This window comes from Pieris rapae, chromosome 19 (genome assembly GCF_905147795.1).
Source record: "Pieris rapae chromosome 19, ilPieRapa1.1, whole genome shotgun sequence".
NCBI lineage: Eukaryota > Metazoa > Arthropoda > Insecta > Lepidoptera > Pieridae > Pieris > Pieris rapae.
This window is the reverse complement of record NC_059527.1, coordinates 4,331,706-4,355,220: the sequence shown is the minus strand read 5'-3', so window position 1 is coordinate 4,355,220 and position 23,515 is coordinate 4,331,706. Positions and strand designations below refer to the sequence as shown.

General features: G+C 31.8%; 2 protein-coding genes across 2 annotated transcripts in view; one reads left to right on the top strand and one right to left on the bottom strand.

Moving 5' to 3' along the window:
- The window catches only part of LOC111001163 (suppressor of lurcher protein 1), a 205,170-nt gene that overhangs the window by 90,113 nt on the left and 91,542 nt on the right, over positions 1-23,515 (bottom strand). The window lies entirely within an intron of this gene.
- LOC123689101 (protein PELPK1-like) lies at positions 14,081-15,638 on the top strand. Its single transcript, XM_022270916.2, has 3 exons — positions 14,081-14,171; positions 14,396-14,461; positions 15,295-15,638. The coding sequence occupies exons 1-3, from the start codon at positions 14,097-14,099 to the stop codon at positions 15,505-15,507; spliced, it is 354 nt and encodes a 117-aa protein (XP_022126608.2). The 5' UTR covers positions 14,081-14,096; the 3' UTR covers positions 15,508-15,638.

The window sequence follows — 23,515 nt, the reverse complement described above, 5'->3', positions numbered from 1 at the left end:
CTATGTTTTTAATTTATAATAAAATAATTCTTTATTACTCAAGATGTCATATGGAACATGGTGTAATGGTTGCAGCTCCTTACAAACGTTGTGTAAAAAAAATGGCGATTAAAAAGAGTGGCGGAGAGCGTATTGCCCGTTCTTTTCTTCCTTTACACGCCAAGGGCGTTGGGATTTGAGAACTGGCAGTAAATGTAAAATAAGAATCATTTAATGTATAATTTTTTTTTTGAGGTTAATTATGTTACCTATGTGAATAAATGATTTTTGATTTGATTTTGATGTCGAGTCTTAGCGCTATACTGAACATAGATGTCACACATAAATATACCACTGTGTTTTTAAGAAATAGATAAGAAGTTCAGTTACAGTTACAGTTAAACGGCGCATCTAGAATTACTTAAGATTTGTAGATGAGTTCAGGATGGAAGAAAGTGTTGTTACTTTTATTTTACTCATTTCATTTTCGTTGAGTGCGAGTAACAATAAAATCAATTAAAACCATCCTTGAAATGTAATAAATGTTTTATAGTTAGTTAACTTTTTTAATTATAATATAATCTATATAAAATAATTTCCTTTACATGACATTATCAAAGGAAATAATTTTTTTTTTTACTGAAATGAAATAATCTAAATTGTGTAACAGCCAAGCCAATATTATAGAAACACTAGCTGGCCTGCCAAACGTCGTTTTGCCATGTATACCATCATCATATCATACATGTATATCATTTATATTACAAAATAGGGGTTGATCGTAAAGGGTTGAAAATTCAGGGTTATATGTGCTACTACTGCTGCTACTGCATACTAATGCTGTATCATAATTGTTTTTACATCTAAAACGAAAAAAAGTTAGGGGTATTATTACCCTTAATATTTAGGGGGATGAAAAATAGATGTTGTCCGATTCTCAGACCTACCCAACATGCACACAAAGAGATGAGAGATTCATGAGAATCGGGAAACCACAAACACCGCGACACGAGAATTTTCTATATAAGATTAATGCCTATGGCTATTGATAAAAGTAAATCGAGTTTGGATCAAAGATCTCTATGTGCGGACTTACACGCACAAAACATAGTAAGAAAAGTTTTCTAGGTTTTGTTTGTGAAAGACAAATAAATATATGCCTTATTTATTACAGTAGTGTTAGTACCGAACATATTATAGGGTCCATGAAACGATTAAGATAGTATGTTAACATTTATGTACATAGTATCAATCAGTACCCTTATACACACTTACACATGCAAAATGGCACTACAGAATACACTACAAAATAACACACAAATAATTTCAACTAAGTGTTTAATCTGTATTCTGCAATCGTTTTTAATACCTTGAAATACATATTGTTTGTTATTTTTAACTGGAAATTTTTAAGTAATTGTAGGCAATATACTGTTTTGTTAATTATTCAGAAACTCTACTAAATAAATTAAAATATATTTGTACATACTTTTAATTGCCTGACTCTATAATAAGGAACATAAAGACTCCTACTAAAGACGATGCCCACCAGAAAACTGGGAAGATGAAATATCCTGGGAAGCTAGGAAGATAGCGGAAAGAGATTATAAAATACTTGAAGGTGAAAAACTAATGGAATAGTTACAATAATAACATGAATGTAATCCAATGTATTTAAATATAGTCTTTTTTTATTTATTTTGTTATATTATAATAATAATGGGGCTCTATATTAAGGTCTGAGGTGAATTTTTCTGTCTAGAACTAGTTTTTAAGTTACGATAGACTTATTTGGAAAACTTAATCATTAATAATACAAATTATGAAGATATAATGAATACTGAAATTATCGTATTGTCGATAAATATTTGAAGAATCTACGGGATATACGTGAGAAACCGTAAAGCATCGCTAGTAAACAATGTACTCAATGTCAATACTGAAGCACGGCTAACAATTTTCTACCCTTCGGCATTTAACAAAATAACAAGCGTTAATTATTCAGGTGATCCTAATTATAAAACTAATTTATATTATCTATATCATTTTGGCAGTATGATTATTTAAAAATTCCATTAAAATAACAAAGGATGTGAACATACATTAATGATGTTTCATTACACTAAAATATTATCGTCAATATAGATGGGTTCTTTAACTAGCAAATGCAACTAATGTTGCTTAGTAAGAGTACACACTAAAGCGATTTAGTAAAGATTATAGTTCCTTCATACGAAACATATAATAAGTATAGGCTGCTGATGTCGAAGCCATTTTCATCATTCAGAAGAGGGCTATTCGAGCAATCTATAATTTAAAATGTAGGGAATCTCTGAGAGATAAATTCAAGGAAATTAATTTACTTACCTTTCCTTCGGAATAAATGTATGAAAATATTATGTATGTATACAAAAATAGTGATAAGTTTTCTAGAATAGATCTAGAAAGAAAAAGAAATAAACACAGGCCACACTATCTAAAGTTAGTAATTCTTTGTTTGGAAAAGAGATACTTTGTTTGGAAAAGGGATCCCAGTGGCTCTTCTCTACCTTTTTATAAATTCAAGAAACTAATTGAAGAAAAGCTATTTAAAACAGCTTACTATAACGATTATCTAGTTGATAAAGAGTACCGAGAGTTTTCACGCCGTGTTTTTCTTTCGGCCCCCATTCCTCTGTCTTCTTTACCGATGAGTAGAGGGATGCCCATTCAGATTTAATGACATGGAATAAGTCATACCTTTATTTTATATTCCGAAAAAATATTTTTTTATTGATACTTGTTTACATATATTATGTATAAAAAAACGACTTGAGGTATTAGAGTCGCACGCTGAAGCCACTAGGCCAACACTGCTCAACACTGTTGTAGCTAGCGGGTATTAAACACAGCAAAATATCGGAGTGATCCCAAATTAAGCATTACCCAGTCTATACATTATCGCTTATATAAAAATAGAAATAATTACTAATGATCAGACGAATCTGGGTAACATAAATAAGTAATGATCTAGTATCGATTAATTGATATTGAAAAACAATTTATAAGGAAATTAAATTTAAAAAAACGCAAAGAAATGGTATAAAAAGAAAGCGTTTTACCAATTTATTCACAGTCAATACCTGCACCTACGAAGAAATCAAATAAAAATGAGGGCTTCAACCATCATCATTTTGGCTGTTTGCCTCTTCAGTGTGAGTACATCTTTTGCTTCAGAAAATTTCGATATCTTTTACTTTCGCTTTTTTTTACAAAAGCATTTCTTATCTGTATGTATTTGACTGACTCAATGTTAAATGATAAATACCTAATCTCTTCAGGTCAACCAACCCGATACTTTCCGGATAAACTCAAACTAGTTGAAGTATTTATGTATATATACGTAATAAATATACAGTGTGTTATTAATCAATTAATTGTGTTACAGGTTGCTTTCGCAAACAGCAAGGACACCGAATCTGCGAACAGTCTTGAAAATAAGAACTCGAAAGTTCAAGAGGCTGAAAGCAAAAACTATAAAATATCGGTGAGTTAAAATTTCAATTAAAAATTTAATTAGCATAACATTGCAAACAATTATGTCATTAAATATTTTTATATTGAATATTTTTACACTTAGTAAAAGTAAAAAAAAATACAAAAACACCCTCAACATTATTTTAGCGGGACGCTGCTGCTGCTGATGCTGAAGGTGAATCATCGAAGGATTCTAAGAAACCCAAAAAACCTAAGAAGAAACGCAAGTTTCCCTATTTACCCATACATCCCAGAGGTTGACCCAGAAAACCAAAGGCCCCTAAAAAAGCCAAGGCACCTAATAGTGCTTGGTCCTAAGTAACATCTCAAGAACTAAACGGAAATTTTATAATAAACTGGATATATATTTAATCGTGAGTCAAAAATAAACTATACAGTGTAAATCGTAAAATAAATTATATGTGTTTTGAATATATTATTTATTTTTAACCCCATAAATCATTTTTAATATCTAACGAAAAGGCATTTGACACCTTTATTGATAAATCTGTTCCCTTTTATGTGTTTTGTTCCTTTGGTAAAACGTGCTAGCCTAAATACTACTAGTTCCAACTAAAAATATAAAATTTGAAACGATGACACATTATTTGTTTGTGTAAGATTCTACTCAAAAGCAAAACAAGGATACTTTGATGAGAGCCCTGAGCATGAACCCTTGCCATAAACCTCTCAAATAGTAATTCCAGAACCTACTCTAAAAGTGGAAGGAAATATTTTATCACGCCTCAATCAATATATGTCAATTAAGCATAAGAAATTTTGTCTATGTACTAAATATTAAAACAAGCGTATAGACCGGATTCTTTATAGCTGAAAACCTTGGAATAATATGCCCGAAGAGGACATACTGTTCACTGAGATGGAAAATTATTATCTGGACTTGATGTCAGATGGTCTAAATAAGTACGACTGCCATATCTAATTTCAGTTTTGAAAAGTAACAGCTTATGGCTGTACTTTGGTTGAAGAGCTCTCGCACCCAGGATCAAGCTACATCTGTAATGAACGTACTTTATAACTGGAACCTCGATGATAAAGTACAAATAATGTGCCTAATACAGGATGATTGTGTATAAAGCTTGATAGGGAATCTTTACTTGCCGCTATTTGCGAACAAGTTTTAAAATGACGTGTGTTAGTAAGAAAAAACCACCAACTCCCAAGTAATGATAATAACTATTCAATAAGTTTTGAGCCAATCTATGAATTTTCTACACTACCAAAAATTATATTCAATTTTTCTATGTCAACTAAGGTCACTTACACGCCTAAAACATAGTGAGGAAACTCTTCTATAATTTGTGTGGCAAATAAATAAATGGCTTATTTATCACAGTAGTGTTAGTTCTGAACATATACTCTTTGAAACGGTTACGATAGTATGTTACCATTTATGCACATATCATCACACTGTACCCTACATGACATGCGGAATTAGACGAAAAAAGTCCACACAAATAATCTCAACTGAGTTTTAAATCTATATTCTGTAATCGTCCTTACACACCTGTGATAGCAACCCTATTTTAATACTTTTATTGTTTGTTATTTTTAACTTGGGATTTTTAAGTGAATAGTAGACAACACATTGTTTTTTCTACTATGAATGTATGACAAGGAAAGGACAGTATAAAAGTGAAGACGCTGACGGCTCCAGAAAGCTGGGAAGATGAAATAACCTGGGAACCTGGAAAGCGTTATCTTAGGCGAGTTTATAAAATACTAGCGAGACTAGAGATGAGAGACAAATGGAAGAGTTTGGAGGAGGTCATGTACTAATGTTAAATGCAATAATAAGATGAACTTCATGTAATTCTTACTTGAGTACTCAAATATAAGCTACTTGTATTTATTTTGTTTTTGTATTGTAATAACGAAGGGTGCTTTGGAATTCTATATTAAAGTCTGAGGGTGATTTTTTGTCTAGAACTAGTTAGTAAAGTATAATTAACTAAAAATACAAGAAAACTAAACATTAAAAATTAAAAATTCTAATATTTTTGAAACTATGGTAAAGTTTCAAAAATATTGGAAAGATCCTCTGTTTCATAAAGAAGACAGACTTTTACTTGAAACACTGATGGTCTATTTAACTATGGATGCTTAATTGATAGTTCTTTGTCTCGAATTCAAATCCTGAATGGGACATAATATATAATTGAGATTTTATATTTATAAAAAAATAATGAAATGACAGCAGAAGTAGAAGTAGCAGTAGCAGTAGCAGTAGCAGTAAATGATGAGTAGAAGAGATGTTATTACGATTTTTAATAAAAAAATAATTAAATGACACCACCAAATTGTGTTGGATTAAATTAAGGCACCATGGATTATTTTTAGTTTATTTTTATTTTTTATATTAGATAACCACCTGGAAAACTTCATTTGATAAAGATTAAACAATCTTAAAGGTTAATAACATTTTTAAACCACGATCACCGGCTCTCGGGAGCTTTTTCTTTACTATTATACTAATTGATTCTTAAACCGGTGTCATTAATATTAGTTCACTTTAAGTGATTAAACTGTCCCCCTTTTATGAGGTTTGTTTCTTGGGTTACAATTTTCCGCCTTAACTTTTTCCGTCAGACTGTAGCACCCTTTCGCAACGCGCGATAAGGAACTTCGTTCCAAAAACACAAGCACAGCTAACAATTTTCCTAACCTTCGGTATTTAACAAAATACCAAGCGTTAATTATTCAGATGATCCTAATTATAAAACTAATTTATATTATCTAAATCATTTTGGCAGTATGATAATTAAAAAATTCCATTAAAATAACAAAGGATGTGAATATACATTAATGATGTTTCATTACACTAAAATGTTATTGTCAATATAGATGGGTTCTTTTTGTATGTCAGTTTGTGTAAAAAAAATCCAAAAATTAACTAGCAAATATAACTAGGTGTCGCTTACTAAGACTGAAAAGTTATTTAGGCGATTTAGTAAAGATTATAGTTCCTTCATACAAAACATATAATTAGTACCTATATGCTCCTGATATCGAAACTATTTTCATCCTGCAGAAGAGGGCTATTCGAGCAATCAATAATTTAAAATGTAGAGAATCTCTGAGAGATAAATTCAAGGAAATTAATATACTTACCATTCCCACGCTACATCTTTACGAAAATGTATTTCTCTTTTATCTCTGCTTTTTTCTAAATTTAAGAAATGTATTAAAGAAAAGCTGTTTAAAAAGGCCTAGTATATAGTTAACGATTATCTATTTGATTAAAGAGCCTGGGACTAGTTCTAGGTTAGGATACTTCTAATTAGTTTGAGATATTTGTTGTTAAATAAGTATTATTTGCCAAAGAGCTATGGGACGAAGTATGATAGGTATAAAAAAACAAGATAAGATAAGAAACACCGTCATAAGAAGTAAGACAAAAGTCATAGATGTACTTACTAGAATAGATAGTTTGAAGTGGAGATGGACTGGGCACATGCTGCGCAGTACACAAAAGAAATGGAGCAACAGGAGATTGGAAGACGAATTGACACTGGCGGCGGGCCCGAAATGGAGAAGAATTGCTAGTGATAGGTTACAGTGGAAATTGTTGGAGGAGGCCTTTGCCAAGAGGCACACTGAATTAAGAGACATTTTATAAATAAAACAGACACCACCATGCAAAGAAAGCAATTCAGGATAAGAGGCTCATTTTCATATCCAAGTATTATTTGATGATTTGCTATTTTAAATGAGAACCGAGAGGGTTTTACGCCGGCTTTTCTCTCAGCCTACACCCTCTGTTTTCTTTGCCGATGAGTCAAATTTAAAGACGTTTGTTTTTTTTTGTCCTACGCTGAAGCCACTAGGCCAACACTGCTCAACACTGTTGTAGCTGGCGGGTATTAAACACAGCAAAATATCGGAGTGATCCCAAATTAAGCATTACCCAGTCTATACATTATCGCTTATATAAAAATAGAAATAATTACTAATGATCAGACGAATCTGGGTAACATAAATAAGTAATGATCTAGTATCGATTAATTGATATTGAAAAACAATTTATAAGGAAATTAAATTTAAAAAAACGCAAAGAAATGGTATAAAAAGAAAGCGTTTTACCAATTTATTCACAGTCAATACCTGCACCTACGAAGAAATCCAATAAAAATGAGGGCTTCAACGATCATCATTTTGGCTGTTTGCCTCTTCAGTGTGAGTACATCTTTTGCTTCAGAAAATTTATATATTTATATAATATATCGATATCTTTTACTTTAGCTTTTTTTACAAAAGCATTTCTTATCTATATGTATTTGACTGACTCAATGTTAAATGATAAATACCTAATCTCTTCAGGTCAACCAACCCGATACTTTCCGGATAAACTCAAACTAGTTGAAGTATTTATGTATATATACGTAATAAATATACATATATATATATATATATATATATATGCAGTGTGTTATTAATCAATCAATTGTGTTACAGGTTGCTTTCGCAAATAGCAAGGACACCGAATCTGCAAACAGTCTTGATAATAAAAACTCGAAAGTTCAAGAGGCTGAAAGCAAAAACTATAAAATATCGGTGAGTTAAAATTTCAATTAAAAATTTAATTAGCATAACATTGCAAACAATTATGTCATTAAATATTTTTATATTGAATATTTTTACACTTAGTAAAAGTAAAAAAAAATACAAAAACACCCACAACATTATTTTAGCGGGACGCTGCTGCTGCTGATGCTGAAGGTGAATCATCGAAGGATTCTAAGAAACCCAAAAAACCTAAGAAGAAACGCAAGTTTCCCTCTATACCCATACATCCCAGAGGTTGACCCAGAAAACCAAAGGCCCCTAAAAAAGCCAAGGCACCTAATAGTGCTTGGTCCTAAGTAACATCTCAAGAACTAAACGGAAATTTTATAATAAACTGGATATATATTTAATCGTGAGTCAAAAATAAACTATACAGTGTAAATCGTAAAATAAATTATATGTGTTTTGAATATATTATTTATTTTTAACCCCATAAATCATTTTTAATATCTAACGAAAAGGCATTTGACACCTTTATTGATAAATCTGTTCCCTTTTATGTGTTTTGTTTCTTTGGTAAAACGTGCTAGCCTAAATACTACTAGTTCCAACTAAAAATATAAAATTTGAAACGGTGACACATTATTTGTTTGTGTAAGATTCTACTCAAAAGCAAAACAAGGATACTTTGATGAGAGCCCTGAGCATGAACCCTTGCCATAAACCTCCCAAATAGTAATTCCAGAACCTACTCTAAAAGTGGAAGGAAATACTTTATCACGCCTCAATCAATAGATGTCAATTAAGCATAAGAAATTTTTTCTATGTACTAAATATTAAAACTAGCGTATAGACCGGATTCTTTATAGCTGAAAACCTTGGAATAATATGCCCGAAGACGACATACCTACTGTTCACTGAGATGGAAAATTATTATCTGGACTTGATGTCAGATGGTCTAAATAAGTACGACTGCCATATCTAATTTCAGTTTTGAAAAGTAACAGCTTATGGCTGTACTTTGGTTGAAGAGCTCTCGCACCCAGGATCAAGCTACATCTGTAATGAACGTACTTTATCACTGGAACCTCGATGATAAAGTACAAATAATGTGCCTAATACAGGGTGATTGTGTATAAAGCTTGATAGGGAATCTTTACTTGCCGCTATTTGCGAACAAGTTTTAAAATGACGTGTGTTAGAAAGAAAAAACCACCAACTCCCAAGTAATGATAATAACTGTTCAATAAGTTTAGAGACAATTCTATTAATTTTCTACTCTACCAAAAATTATATTCAAATGTAGAGAATCTCTGAGAGATAAATTCAAGGAAATTAATATACTTACCATTCCCACGCAACATATTTATGAAAATGTATTTCTCTTTTATCTCTGCCATTTTATAAATTTAAGAAATGTGTTAAAGAAAAGCTGTTTAAAAAGGCCTAGTATATAGTTAACGATTATCTAGTTGATTAAAGAGCCTGGGACTAGTTCTAGGTTGCGATACTTCTAATTAATTTGAGTTAATTGTTGTAAAATAAGTGTTGTTTGATGATTTGCTATTTTAAAAGAGATCCGAGAGTTTTAACGCCGGCTTTTCTCTCAGCCGATGAGTAGATGCCCATTCAAATATGATGACGTTTAATAAATCATACCTGTTTTTTTATATTCCAAAATAAAAATATTTTGTTACTGATACTTGTTTACACATATTAGGTATTAAAAAAAATCAGTGGCGCTACGACTTCTTTAGGTCTTGGCCTCAAATTTCTGAATCTCTTTCATGATCATTTTTCAATCTAATAGGCAAGTAGGTAATCCTCCAGTGCCTGCACCTACCGCCGACTTTTAGGGTTTACGACATGTCGGTTTCCTCACAATGTTTTCCTGCGCCGTTCGAGCGAATGTAAAATGCGCACATAGAAAGAAATTTTATTTGTGAACAGCTGGAGATCGAACCTACGACCTGAGGTACGAGAGTCGTACGCTGAAACCACTAGGCCAACACTGCTCAACTCTGCTGTTGTGGGTAATAAACACAGTAAATTATTGGAGTATTCCCCAATCAAGAAATACCCAGTCATCCATTATCGCTTCGATAAAAATAGAAATAATTACTAATGATTGGACCAATCTGGGTAGTATAACTTAGTAATGTTCTAGTATCGATAATTAATAATGAGTTTTGTAATAGGAAATTGAATTTAAAAAAAAGCAAAAATATAGAATAAAAAGAAAGCGTTTTACGAAATTATTCACAGTTTATTCCTGTACCTACGATGAAATCCAATAAAAATGAGGGCTTCAACCATCATCATTTTGGCTGTTTGCTTCTTCAGTGTGAGTACTATTTAAATCTTAGCCTCTAGCCACAGAAAATGTCTCCATCTTTTGCTGATATTTTTTTTAATTACTGTTTCTTTTATATTTTACTGACTCATCGGTTAAATGATAAGTGCCTAATCTCTTCATATACTATCAGGTTTGGAGATCTGGGCCTAGATCAGGGTTATATTGAAACTAGTCTTCAACCGTGAAAATTTAAATACCGAGGCCAGCTCTTATATTATTTATTTTTATTAATTTTAACTTTGTTATTAATCAATAAATTATGTTACAGGTTGCTTTCGCAAATAGCAAGGACACCGAATCTGCAAACAGTCTTGATAATAAGAACTCGAAAGTTCAAGAAGCTGAAAGCAAAAATCCTACAATATCGGTGAGTTAAAATTCCAAATAGGTCACATTGTAAATAAGTATTTCATGAAGTGTTTTTGTGTTGAATTTTTTCACTTTATAAAAACGATTACGCAACCGATTTGCTTAGGTATATTAGATACGTGTTTATCGACGTTTACCCGTTAAACCAAGTACTTCGTTATACATTTCAATTTGCTATAAATAAGTAATTACCTCATCTTTACCGTACTAGTAAATAAATCCTTCTTCTGTGCAAACATTACCTGTCCACATCGTATTCCTAACATTCGTACTTACTGACGTGAGACTGATCTTGATTTACATTTTCGTGATTCATGTGCATTTTTTCCTTTTTGTTTTTCAGGGATCCAGTATAAGTTTAGTTTAGTTTTTTTTGTTCCTGTTTAGTTTTTTCTTAATAACTATATGCAATATGTATTTTCCACTTCTTGCCTACCCAATATAATTTAAAGTTAATTTCTTCACTCACAGTGGTGGCCTGGAAGAGATCGCGCGAAAGCGATAAGGCCGCCAGTTGCTCTCATTTTCATTAAACTATGCTCAATTTTTATATTGTAATGTAACGAAGTGTTAATAAATAGTAGTCGCGATCATGGTCTCAAATTATATATGTGGGAGAACTTGTACGTAGAAAGTACGGTTTTAATAAACATACAAAAACACCCTTAACAATTTATTTTTATTTTAGTTGGAACCTGCTGCAGCTGCAGGTGAAGAACCCAAAGACGCCAAGATCCCCAGGGAACCTAAACGTAAACGCAAGCATCCCAAGTCACCACCTGGATTTCCCTGGGATCCCTAGAATCCAAAGGGCCCAAAAGAACCCGAGGCACCTAATAACTTTTAGGGCTAAGAAAAATAACAGGAACAAAACGGATTTTTTTAACAAACAACAAACAAACAAACAAAATGTAAATCATAAAATAAATAATATGTTATTTGAATATTTAATTTATTTTTAACCCCAACAATCTTTTTGTTAAATTATTATATATCAGCGTGGTACCTTTTTTTTCAAATTTTTAACTATTTCTTTCATTTGCCTGACGAATGAAAATTTGAAACGATTAAGTATTTTTTGTTCATCTAAGATTCTACTCAAAAGCAAAGCAAAGGACACTTTGATGAAACCTCCATTAACTTTTTAATTTGATGAAAGCCTGAACTCTTGCCATCAACCTCTCAAATAGTAATTCCAGAAACTACTCCAAAAGTGGAAGGAAATACTTTAACAAATAATTAAATGGCTTATTTGTCACAGTAGTGTTATTACTTTTGAAACTCTTTGAAACGATTATGATAGTATGTTACCATGTGAGTTTATAAAATACTAGCTGAACTGGCAAACGTCGTTTTGCCATGTATATCATTTATGGTTATTGTGCCTCACTTGACATAGATAGGTATAATGTGTCGCGGATTTTTTTGTAGATATGTATAAGATTTACAATTACTTAGAACATTTTATGGCTCTATTTTTAATAGTTTAGGCAGGGTACGCAAAATAAGTAACTTTTTTGGTTGATTTTTTCACCTTGTGTCCGAAAAACCCTAATATCTTACGGAACCCTATGTTTGTTCAAAATTATATATCTATATAGCCTATATGACTCGTGGATAATGTAGCTTTCGAATGGTGAAAGAATTTTCAAAATCGGTCCAGTAGTTTATGAGCCTTTTCATTACAAACAAACAAACAAAGTTTTCCTCTTTATTAAGAGTGGAAAGAATGGAAGAGTTTGGAGGAGGTCATGTACTCCATAATGTTAAATGCAATATTAAGATGAACTTCATATAATTCTTACTTTAGTACTTATATATTATATAAAGGCTATTTTTATTTATTTTGTTCTATTGTTGTAATAATGAAGGGTGCTTTGGAACTCTATATTAAAGTCTAAGGGAGATTTTTTGTCTAGAACTAGTTAGTAAAGTATAATTAACTAAAAATACAAGAAAACTAAACATTAAAAATTAAAAATTCAAATATTTTTGAAACTATGGTAAAGTTTCAAAAATATTGGAAAGATCCTCTGTTTCATAAATCAGACAGACTATTCCTTGAAACACTGATGGTCTATTTAACTATGGAAGCATAATTGATACTATTTTGTCTCGAATTCAAATCCTGAATAGGAAATAATATATAATTGAGATTTTATATTTTATAAAAAAATTATGAAATGCGATGCGACTAATTAAATTACCTAATAATAAAACCTACTGTTAAAATAAAGGAAAAGCACATTAAGCGATTTCCATGGCCAATTCAGCTTGGAGAACTTTATTACATTTAATAATTAAAAACCTTAATATTATAGCTAACACGTATGGCTTATGGATTAACAGCTATCAGGAGCTACTTTGCGTAAATAGTTTTTTCATTGATTGATTTTTGATCTGATCTAATCGCAAACCAGTTTTATTACATACATTTATTGCTTTCATTAATAATGGGCTGATGGAGGAGTCTCGTCTTATGTGATAAAACAAGTGAAATGCTCCTGTAAAGCTTGCAACGCACTCGCGAAACTCTAAGAATTGGCCCTTTTGATGAGGTTCTGTGGACGTAGCCTTAAAAACTACACGTTTTTAACTGAACAAATATTTTTGTGTTTGCTAGTCCATATAACGAGGAAGGGTTAATATAAATTGCAATGATCGAATATACGTGAGAAACCGTAAGGCGTCGCTAGTAAACAATTTACGTAAATACATTAACATAACAATATACCTAACCTTCGGCATTTAACAAAATAACAAGGATTAATTATTCACGTGGTAGTAATTATAAAACCAATTTATATTATCTATATCATTTTGGCAATATGATTATTTAAAAATTCCATTAAAATAACAAAGGATGTGAACATACAAAAATGATGTTATATTTCACTAAAATATTATTGACACTATAAATGTGTTCTTTGTATGTCAGTTTGTCTAAAAACACTTTACAAAATTAAATTGCCAAATGTCATTTATTAAGAGTAAAAGGAGCGATTTACTTAAGATTAAAGTTCATTCATACGAAACACACAATAAAGTACTAATACTTGTTTACATAAAATGCGGCTTTATAATGCAGAGTTCTAAGAAAAATCCAGGAAAACCAAAATATTGGAATAATCTCCAGTCTATCAGTCCCATAGTCTACCCATTACAGCTTAAATAAATATAGTAATAATAACTAATTATAAGACAAATATGGGTAGCATAACTTAGTAATTATCGATTAGACACTATCGATTAATTTAAAATGAAACAATTGACAAAAAACAATTGTTTCTAAGGAAATTAAAATAAAAAAAACGCAATGAAATGGTATAAAAAGAAAGCGTTTTACGAAATGATTCACATTCGAAGAAAACCAATAAACATGAGGGCTTCTACCATCATCATTTTGGCTGTTTGCCTCTTCAGTGTGAGTATATTTTAAGTGATTAGCCTCTTAAAATTTATCTTTTAGTGATATGTTTTTGTTACTATCTATTTTTATTTGACTGAATCATTGGTTAAATGATAAGTGCCTTATCTCTTCAGATCACCCAACCCGATACTTTCGGGCTATATTTAAACTAGGTGACGTATTAAAATGCCGCATTTTATAATAAATAGTGTGTTTTTAATCAATTAAATATGCTACAGGTTGCTTTCGCAAATAGCAAGGACACAGAATCTGAAAACAGTGTTGGCGAGAACATGAAAGTATCGGTGAGTTAAAATTCCAATTAAAAATAAAATAGGTTTAAGTAGGTTTTTTTCTATGCTCCGAAAATGATTTTGTCCCAGTGTCGAGAACCTTGGTCCGTGGGGTCCAAGCGCCAGGTTTTTAGGAAAATAGCAAAAATTTGTCGACAGTACAGGAGACCGAAGAGCTGGCAGCTATCTCGGACAAAGAATTAGTCTAGGTTTTTCAAGCAGGAACGCTGCCAGTATCTTCGCAACCTTGCCTAAAGGAACTCCTTTTAACAATATATTTTAGCTATCATATTGAATAGTTTGTTTTGTTATTAAGTAATTGATTTAAATATAATATATATTTGTTAATTGAGATTTTAGATTATATATGATTATATAAATAACATAAATTAAATTTGGAAAAAATTAAAAATTAAATCAGCATAGCATTGGCAACAAATATTTAATTAAATTTTGTTATATTAAAACCAAAAGTGTGGTTGACTAAAGTCTAGAGGGTGAGAATGTATAAGGAAAGATGAATTATTGCGATTATCGAAGTTTTTACGTTAAATCAATTACTACATTATACATTTCAATGCACTATAATATATAACCTCATACATGTCTATATAAGGGAAAGGCCATACTATTTGTTTTTAATTTATGATGCGTTTGTGCAAATACTGGCAGTAAGCCACTACGGTCTTTAGGTGAGGTCTTTGTCCATTTACCCTCAGCTTTATAAGGCAAATAATCTATTATGATCAATTCTCGTCTTATTCGTGAGGCTATAGATATTTTTTTATTAGGTACAAAGTATGATTTTCAATAAATATACAAGTGACACCCTTATTATTTTTTAGATGAAGTCTGCTACTGGTGAAAGCGCAAAACCCAAGAGCTCCATGGATTCCAAGAAACCCAAGATGCCCAAGAAACCCAAGATGCCCAAGAAACCCAAGATGCCCAAGAAACCCAAGATGCCCAAGAAACCCAAGTTGCCCAAACTTCCTGACCTACCCAAATTGCCTGATGCTCCTAAACTACCCAAGATCCCTAAAATGCCCAAGGTATAATAGTGCTTGAGGCTAAGAAAAATCCTAAAAACAAAACGGAAACTTTATATTAAAACTGAATATATATTCAAACGTGAGTCAAATATAAAGTATAAAATGTAAATTGTGAAATAAATAATATGTGTTTTGAATATGTAATTTAATTTAGCACAATTTTTTTTTTATATACTAACGTGTCACTTATTTTTCAAAGTTTTAAATGTAACCAAAACCAAGACCAAAAAAGTGGTGTATTTAAAAAGTTAGCCAACAAGAAAAATAATATTAAATGAACAGAAAAAAGCTATGAGTAAGTGTTTCGAAGGCATCTTTTAGGACATTTCGATTTCCTTACCATCTTTGATGAAAGCCTGAATATGAACCATTGCCTTTCACATAATAACTACTTCAAAAAGCGAAAGGAAACACTTTACCACGCCTAAATTGATAGATTTTTACTAAGCATAAGGAATTTTGTCTTTAACTTCAGTACAAACGCGAAAAGAGGGAGTCTATATAATCTTGTTTTCTTCAGGAACACTCAATTATTAATAAATACGTATTTGGAACTAAAAGGAACAACGAACATGTTTCGTTCGAATTCAAATTGTATAAAAAGATATTAAACACTAAAATTATCGTATTGTCGAAAAATATTTGAAGAAACTATAGTAAAGTTAAATATATGTAATTATTTGGAATATTATATTTATTTAAAAAGTCTCTATTTCATAAAGTAGATTTCCCTTGATACACTGATAGCCTATTTCACACTATGTGCCTCTTAATTGTTGTTGGAAATATAAATTGACTAGGAATAAATGAAGTAGTCTAGTGGAAGTATAATCGACTCCACTTTCTTTCGGATTCAAATATATATAATTAATACGACAGATGTTATTGCGATTTTAATAAAAAAATGATGAAATGACATCACCAAATGTATTGTAGGATTCAATTAAGGGAAAGTGATTGCCGTGACCAGTTCAGCCTGAATAACATTATTCTATGATTTAATTTTTAAACTTTAAAGCAAGCACTTTATGGTTAACACGTATGTTTTAACCACGATTATACTGTTTTCATTAATTATTGATTTTTTAAAATTAACAGCCGTTACCTTAGTAATAAGATTAACCTTACGCTACCAGAAGGTTTGCGAGTGCGTTGCACGCCTTTTAAGAATTGGCGTACCCTTTGATATTTTCTTTGGTTGACGTGCTTGCCCCAAAAATTATTTGTATGAACTAAAAAATATTGTTCGTTGATAGTCAATGAAACAAGGAAGGGAAGGATATATAGCTAGGACCAAATAATCGGGAGGTATCGATTGTATTTTTTTTAAGAAATAGAAGGCAAACGGGGTAAAACGCATGTTACAGGATACGGCCCCGCCGCTAATTTACATTCACATTGTCATACGGCTTGCAAGAGCGTTGCTTTTTTCAGAATCTATACGCTCTTTTTTGAAAGATCCTGAAGCTCTTAATGGTTCCCCATAGTGGTGGTGCGCGGAAAAATCTGACTTAAGAAACAATGTCGCGGTGATACTGATGGTATTTTGTATCCTGTCTTGACGTGCGAACCGCGACCAGAGATGAGAACAGTAAGGTCAAACTTGAGAAGTTGTAGTTCTCTCCCATGTAAGGTTTAGGTATGTTAAAAGTGTATCTACGAAATAATATAAAAGTATAACAGTAGATAAATAATATACTCACTTGGTCTGTAAGATTATTGCTGATTTCCAGAAAAGGATGAAAAGGTTTCATTTTGTATAATTTTTTTCATTTATTTTATATTTTAAGACATCGAAATGTGTCATTTACAAACTTATCGCGTTGTTTATTAGTGATTTTTTACTAGGCATTTTATAGCATTTGTCGTCTGATAAAAACAAAAAAAAAATTGAAAAAAATAATTAAACAAAGGACAATAAGAAACGAATGTGTCCCATTCCTCTATGTTATACAAATTTCATAATTAAATAAAAAAGGAACATTTTGCTTATAAAAAAAAAATCTGTGGCGCCACAACCTCTTTAAGTACTGTCCTCAGATTTCTGAATCTGTTTCATGATCATTTCTAAATCTAATAAGCAAGTAGGTAGGTAGGATGTCGTCGACTTTTTTGGGTCCAAGATATGTCGGTTTGCTCACGATGTTTTCCTTCACTGTTCGAGCAAATGTTAAATGCGCACATAGAAAGTACATTGGTGCACAGCCCGGGATCGAACCTACGACCTCAGATATGAGAGTCGCACGCTGAAGCCACTAGGCCAACACTGCTAAAAAAAATGTATTTTAAAATAACTTTTCCTGATTAAATCCGTCCAAAAACGCGATAGATATAAGTTAATCATATTATCACGGTAAAATAAAAGTAATTTTAAATATTTCACCAAAATATGTTCTCACAGTCAAAAGCAATTTCAAAAGCATTAAAATTAATTTGTTCGTACGAATGTTTTTTCAAATCAATTGATATTATATTGAATTGTCCAATGCTTCATCGTATACCGTTTTTTAGATAAGCAGTTTGGTTTTTATATATATGTTATAATATGAAGTTATTATCTTTAAAAGAAAAAGAAAATTACATCAATTAATGAAAAATAATTGTTTTTATGGAAATTAACTGTAAAAAAACGTAGAGACGGTATAAAAGAGGCCGTTTTAAGAGATCTTTATAGAAAGTTGTTTTACATTAGAAGAACTCTACTAATAAAAATGAGGCCTTTTTGCCTCATCATTTTGATGGTTTGCCTTTTCAGTGTAAGTATTATATTGTTTTAAGTCTTGCGCCTCTAGCCCAGGAAATTTCCCCCTTTAGACCCGTTTGCTATAGTTTCCTTGTATTTGGCTGGTTCATTCCAGTGGTTTTTAGCCATGACAGACTACATAGTTAAAATCCGAAGTCGAAGAGTAAAGCTAAGCTAAAAATTGCAAGCTGGGAAATATTTAAATACCACCAAACTCTTGCGGTACCACTAGTAGCATATCTAGTCCCAATGGTTGATTTTTTTATACGTACATATATATATATAGTGTCAATTGTAAGTGTGAATAAAGTTACATGTTATCGAATTCTAATTAAAAAAAATTGTACTACACAATAAGCCATTTTTTATTATTTTGCTTAGGTTTTATATTTACCGTTTGTTTTTAGAAACAAAATAATTTTGTCTTAGCATCACTTCAAGAGTTGATTTCAACACTAGTTTAATTTTAATGCCATTACTTACCGTTTCGTCTTACTTCTTTATATATGATAACCGAAATCGTAGTCATTTAGATATTCAAAAAAATCGACAACGCACTTGAGATCGATGTATTAGATTATTGAACTTTCTTTTGGCCTAGAATATTGTAAGCTGTTAAGACTGCCAGGCAGTTAATTTGTCAATTACATGTCATTCACGGCCTCCGGCCGACTATGTAGTCGGATCGGGTTCGGTCTTGGAACAATAGGTTGAAGTATTACGGAACATATTTGTCACAGGCATTCAATTAAATCAGGCACTGGCTGGTGTTGACTCTTACTTACATTGAGCAGTCGAACAAACCGGGAGCCTAACAAAGTTGACTGATTTTTATTTTGATGGCCATTTTTAATAATATAACAGGACCTTTTGCTTTTTCATAATCAATCATAAAGTTCTACGCTGATTTATTTACTTGTATTTCTGTATGTACAAGTCAAATGTTCAAGTTTGTTAAGGTGATGCCTTCGTTCCTGTTACGCGTGGTCTTTTGCATCTTACCTGGTTGAAGAATTCACGATAAACGTAGAATTTACAACGTAAATAGGAAAGAATCGAAAAATATGATGCCCTAAACACGATAACTTCTCGACTAAGTGAGTAGGTATTTTTTTTTTTATTTATTTCTTGACCTCTGAGGAAGATTTTATGGTAAGACAACTTGGAGAAATATATTTTTTTAGTACTTAATTTTTTAGAAATGAATAGTTGGGGATGGTATGGGATACCATAGCAAAATGTTCCATATGTTGCTTTGTAGCTACTAAATAGGTATGCTTAAATGCAAGTTCGCGGAATCAAAAACGAAAATAAATAAAATAATAGATGTTTATGTTATATGTTAAATACATATATATGTTAAGAAATTTGTAAACAAGTTTATTATGGAAGAACTGGGCACCCAGACACAGATATTTTTTTTACTTAAAAGGGACGCCACATCTTACACATTGTGATGTCCTTATAATGAATAAACACATTTTTATTTTATAAATTAAACTTCAAATATCAAAGAGGAATTGATTTTGTATTCTTCTCATGCAGAAATATTTGAAATGCAAAATTTAAAGAACTATTTGAATGCATTGCACTGGCGTTATGTGATTTTCAAACAAATAATAGCTACAATTGTCACATTATCATATAGATGGATACACTTTACAGTTGAATTTTCTCCTTTGAAAGTTATGTTAGTGGACTTCAATAAAGTCCGACTTGAATGGAATAACGATTACGTTCACAGCTTAGGTTTTCGTATATTTCAAATATCACGTATAATTTCAAGTACAACTTTTCTGTAGCTATAGTGCCTATTTCCTTCTTTAACTTGTATCCTTTTAGGGATAATTGGACTAGATTAATTCGGCTCCAGTCTCTACGCCATTGACTTGCGAACTGGTTGTAAATGTAAATTTAAAATTAATTTAATTTGTTTTTTTAACGTTCATTTTTTTGAGTTTGATTCCACGATACAAATCGAGCACTGCTGCTGTATTCAAAATGTTAAAAAGCTATAACAGAACCCGGCATAGCATTAACAAAGCTAGTTCATAAAATTAATTATATATGCCGAATAAATAATAACTAAGTAAAAAGCGCATTAGAGCAGTGTTGGCCTAGTGGCTTCAGCGTGCGACTCTCATACCTGAGATCGTAGGTTCAAACCCCGGACCAATGGACTTCCTTTCTATGTGCGCATTTAACATTTGCTCGAACGGTGAAGGAAAACATCGTGAGGAAACCGACATGTCTTAGTCCCAAAAAGTCGACGACATGTGTCAGGTACTGGAGGCTAATCACCTACTTGCCTATAAGATTTAAAAATTGATCATGAAACAGATTCAGAAATCTGAGGCCAAGACCTTAACAGGTTGTAGTGCCACTGATTTATTTTATCTATTTAAAAAGCGCATTAAGACAGATATTAAAAAAAAAATATCTTACACCCGATTTCATAACGTCTCTAAATAGAAATATACATTTAATTGGAATATAGAAATTTTCAAAGAAAACATCGAGCGTGTTATTTCATCAAATACGGGTTGCCTCCAATCAACGCTGTTTTCTTTACAAAATTCTTCTCAAAGCGAACTATGCTCTTGTTCGCAGGCATAATATATGCCATAGTAATTTGTATTTTATGAGAAGGGGATAGAATTCCCTCTCGTACGATCGTGTTTCTTTCAGTTAGCCTAGACAAATGTTTGTTAAGGATTCCCGACACCTGGAACCGTGTTATACATCTCTGTCTGAAGATTACTTTAACGTCAACACTGACAATGATTGAATGTGTGTGAAAGGAATATTAAGTTTGTTATAAAATTATGTGCCTAATAGGAAAGGGTATTTTTTTTAAAATAGAACAGGGGGCAAACGGGCAGGAGGCTCACCTGATGTTCAGTGATACCGCCGTCGAATTATGTAGTGTTTTTAGGTCTCTTGCGGTATATACATAGATAACTTTGTAACCTAATTTTAATCCTTCAAAAAACTTACTTGAATCTGTAAAAATATAATTATCTAAAGTAAAATACACTTTACTTTATGAATGCGAGCGTTATTCACGGTTAATTATGTTAGTCATGCATAGAGCGTAAAGCTAAGTACCTACAGTTTTATAATTTCAAATAAAATAATGATACGATTATGATGATCAATATCCACAAATCATTTTCAAGTCAACATAGATGTTTAGCGACCAATAACCATTATTATATCATTTATATCTTTTATTTGAAAACAAATAAGTTGCGAATTGCGATACATGTTAAGTTGAACTTAGCTGGATTACAATGCATAGCTCTTTCGTAGAGTTTCACCGCTAAGTTGGTATGTAATTTCCTGCTCGCTAATCTATAGGCTGATACGTGAAGGCTTTGTAAGGCGGAACTCATTAAGAATTTTGAAGTTCGAACACACTTGTTATAGGGGCATGTAATATCAAAATTTATTTTTAATTAATGAAATAAAGTATTTGAATTTATTTCACAAATCTGTAAATATTAGAGGATTGAAGATTGCTCTAAATTTAGGTGTATGTAGGTTTTGTCATAAATTGAAATTGAGTTAGGTCTAACATGATTGCTTTGAAAGTAGCGCGGGGTGCAATACAGGTATAATGGGTTTTGCTACCCAACTCATCAGAGGTTACCTTATTTTAGACTTTAGAATGACACTTAAATCGATATAAAAAAGGCAAAGGGACTCTCTCTCTGTCACTTTGCCTGTGACTATAACTGAACATTAAAATAAAAAATTCAAAATTCAATAATCATTTATTCATAAAGGTAACATATTGTACACTTATGAACGTCAATAAACAGAAATATAAATTAAATGCTTCTTATTTTACATTTACTGACAGTTCTCAAATCAAGGGCGTAGAACGGAAGAGAAGAACTGGTAATAAACTCTCCGCCACTCTTTTTAACCGCCAAGTTTTTTCTTTTACACAACGTTTGTAAGGAACTGCAACCATTACTCCATGTTCCATATGTTCCATATGACATCTAACATATATATGGCAGTAATAAACAATAATAAAATAAATGAGAAAGAAAGATTTATCCTCTATCAGCAGGAGGCCATGCCTTTGCCATGAAATAGGAGCACGCACTTACATACTCGTGAGCACAACACGCAAATCCGTAGTAGAAACAACTAATATCACCGCATACACGAATTCAAGTACGACCAGTCACCATAAGTAGCACCCGTTCACGAGTATGACGCACGGCCAGCCATCGGCCCCCTCGCCATATTTTAGGGAGAGAGACAACCCGATGCATGGATAAAGGTACGAATACCAACTCAATATTTTAGTTAGAATTATAAATTTAAAATTAGTTGACAGTACAAACAATTTAGCTTAGTTTATAAGATACTGAATTTCAGAACAGGTAAAATCTTATTCAATCCTTCCGGGTTTTCTTTGAGAATAAATTATAAGATGTCGGAAAAATGTCACTGAAAGAAGGTTTTAGCCTAGATTTTTAAATGCAGTTAAATATTTAATGAGACTGTCTTCATTAAGTATTTAATCACATGGTTATATAATAAGAACACAAGAATTTCACATAAGGAGTAATTAATTATTTAATATTTATTTTTGAAATAATAATGTATTTGGTTGACGCGAGCACTCTAAGTATTCAATTATTTTGTTTGACAAAAATATTATTTAACGTCCAGAATTTATATTTTTTTACATTAATCATCTTTAAAAGGTTTTCAGCAAGGATTATCATTTCAACTTAATATATAAATATTTCATATTGTGTTTTCTTTTTATAGAAGAGGGCAATCGGGCAGGAGGCTCACCTGCTGTTAAGTGTTACCGCCGCCCATGGACACTCTCAATGCCAGAGGGCTCATTATTTAGAGTCTATTGAAATATGTTGATAGTAACGCCATCTATGCATACCTATATATACTGTATCAAAGCTCTTTGCGACAATAGATGGTGCAATACGTTATGACTGGATTTTTTGGCAAAATGGCTACTTGATTGGACTTTGTCATCAACGATACTTTATACTTTTCTCCGCGCCAATACTTCCCTTTCTCCATTATACATTTATAGGTGTACTATTACTATTAAGGCTTCGGTATATTTACAGAAGAATGTTCGTATTCTTCAGTCGTATTCTTAATTACTGAAGATCGTATCAATCTAAGGTTCCCGCTGCCCTTAGTGATATCTCTATACAATGATCGGTTTGCCGGCCTAACAACCTGTAAGAGCTATGACTTAGTCTCACCAGTGGCTTA

What these genes read in the sequence shown, in the direction of transcription:
- LOC123689101 (XM_022270916.2), top strand. Translation starts at nt 14,097, where the DNA reads ATGATTCACATTCGAAGAAAACCAATAAACATGAGGGCTTCTACCATC. An exon ending in TGGCTGTTTGCCTCTTCAGT is followed by an intron (nt 14,172 to 14,395) that starts GTGAGTATATTT and finishes AATATGCTACAG; the next exon opens with GTTGCTTTCGCAAATAGCAA. An exon ending in GCGAGAACATGAAAGTATCG is followed by an intron (nt 14,462 to 15,294) that starts GTGAGTTAAAAT and finishes ATTATTTTTTAG; the next exon opens with ATGAAGTCTGCTACTGGTGA.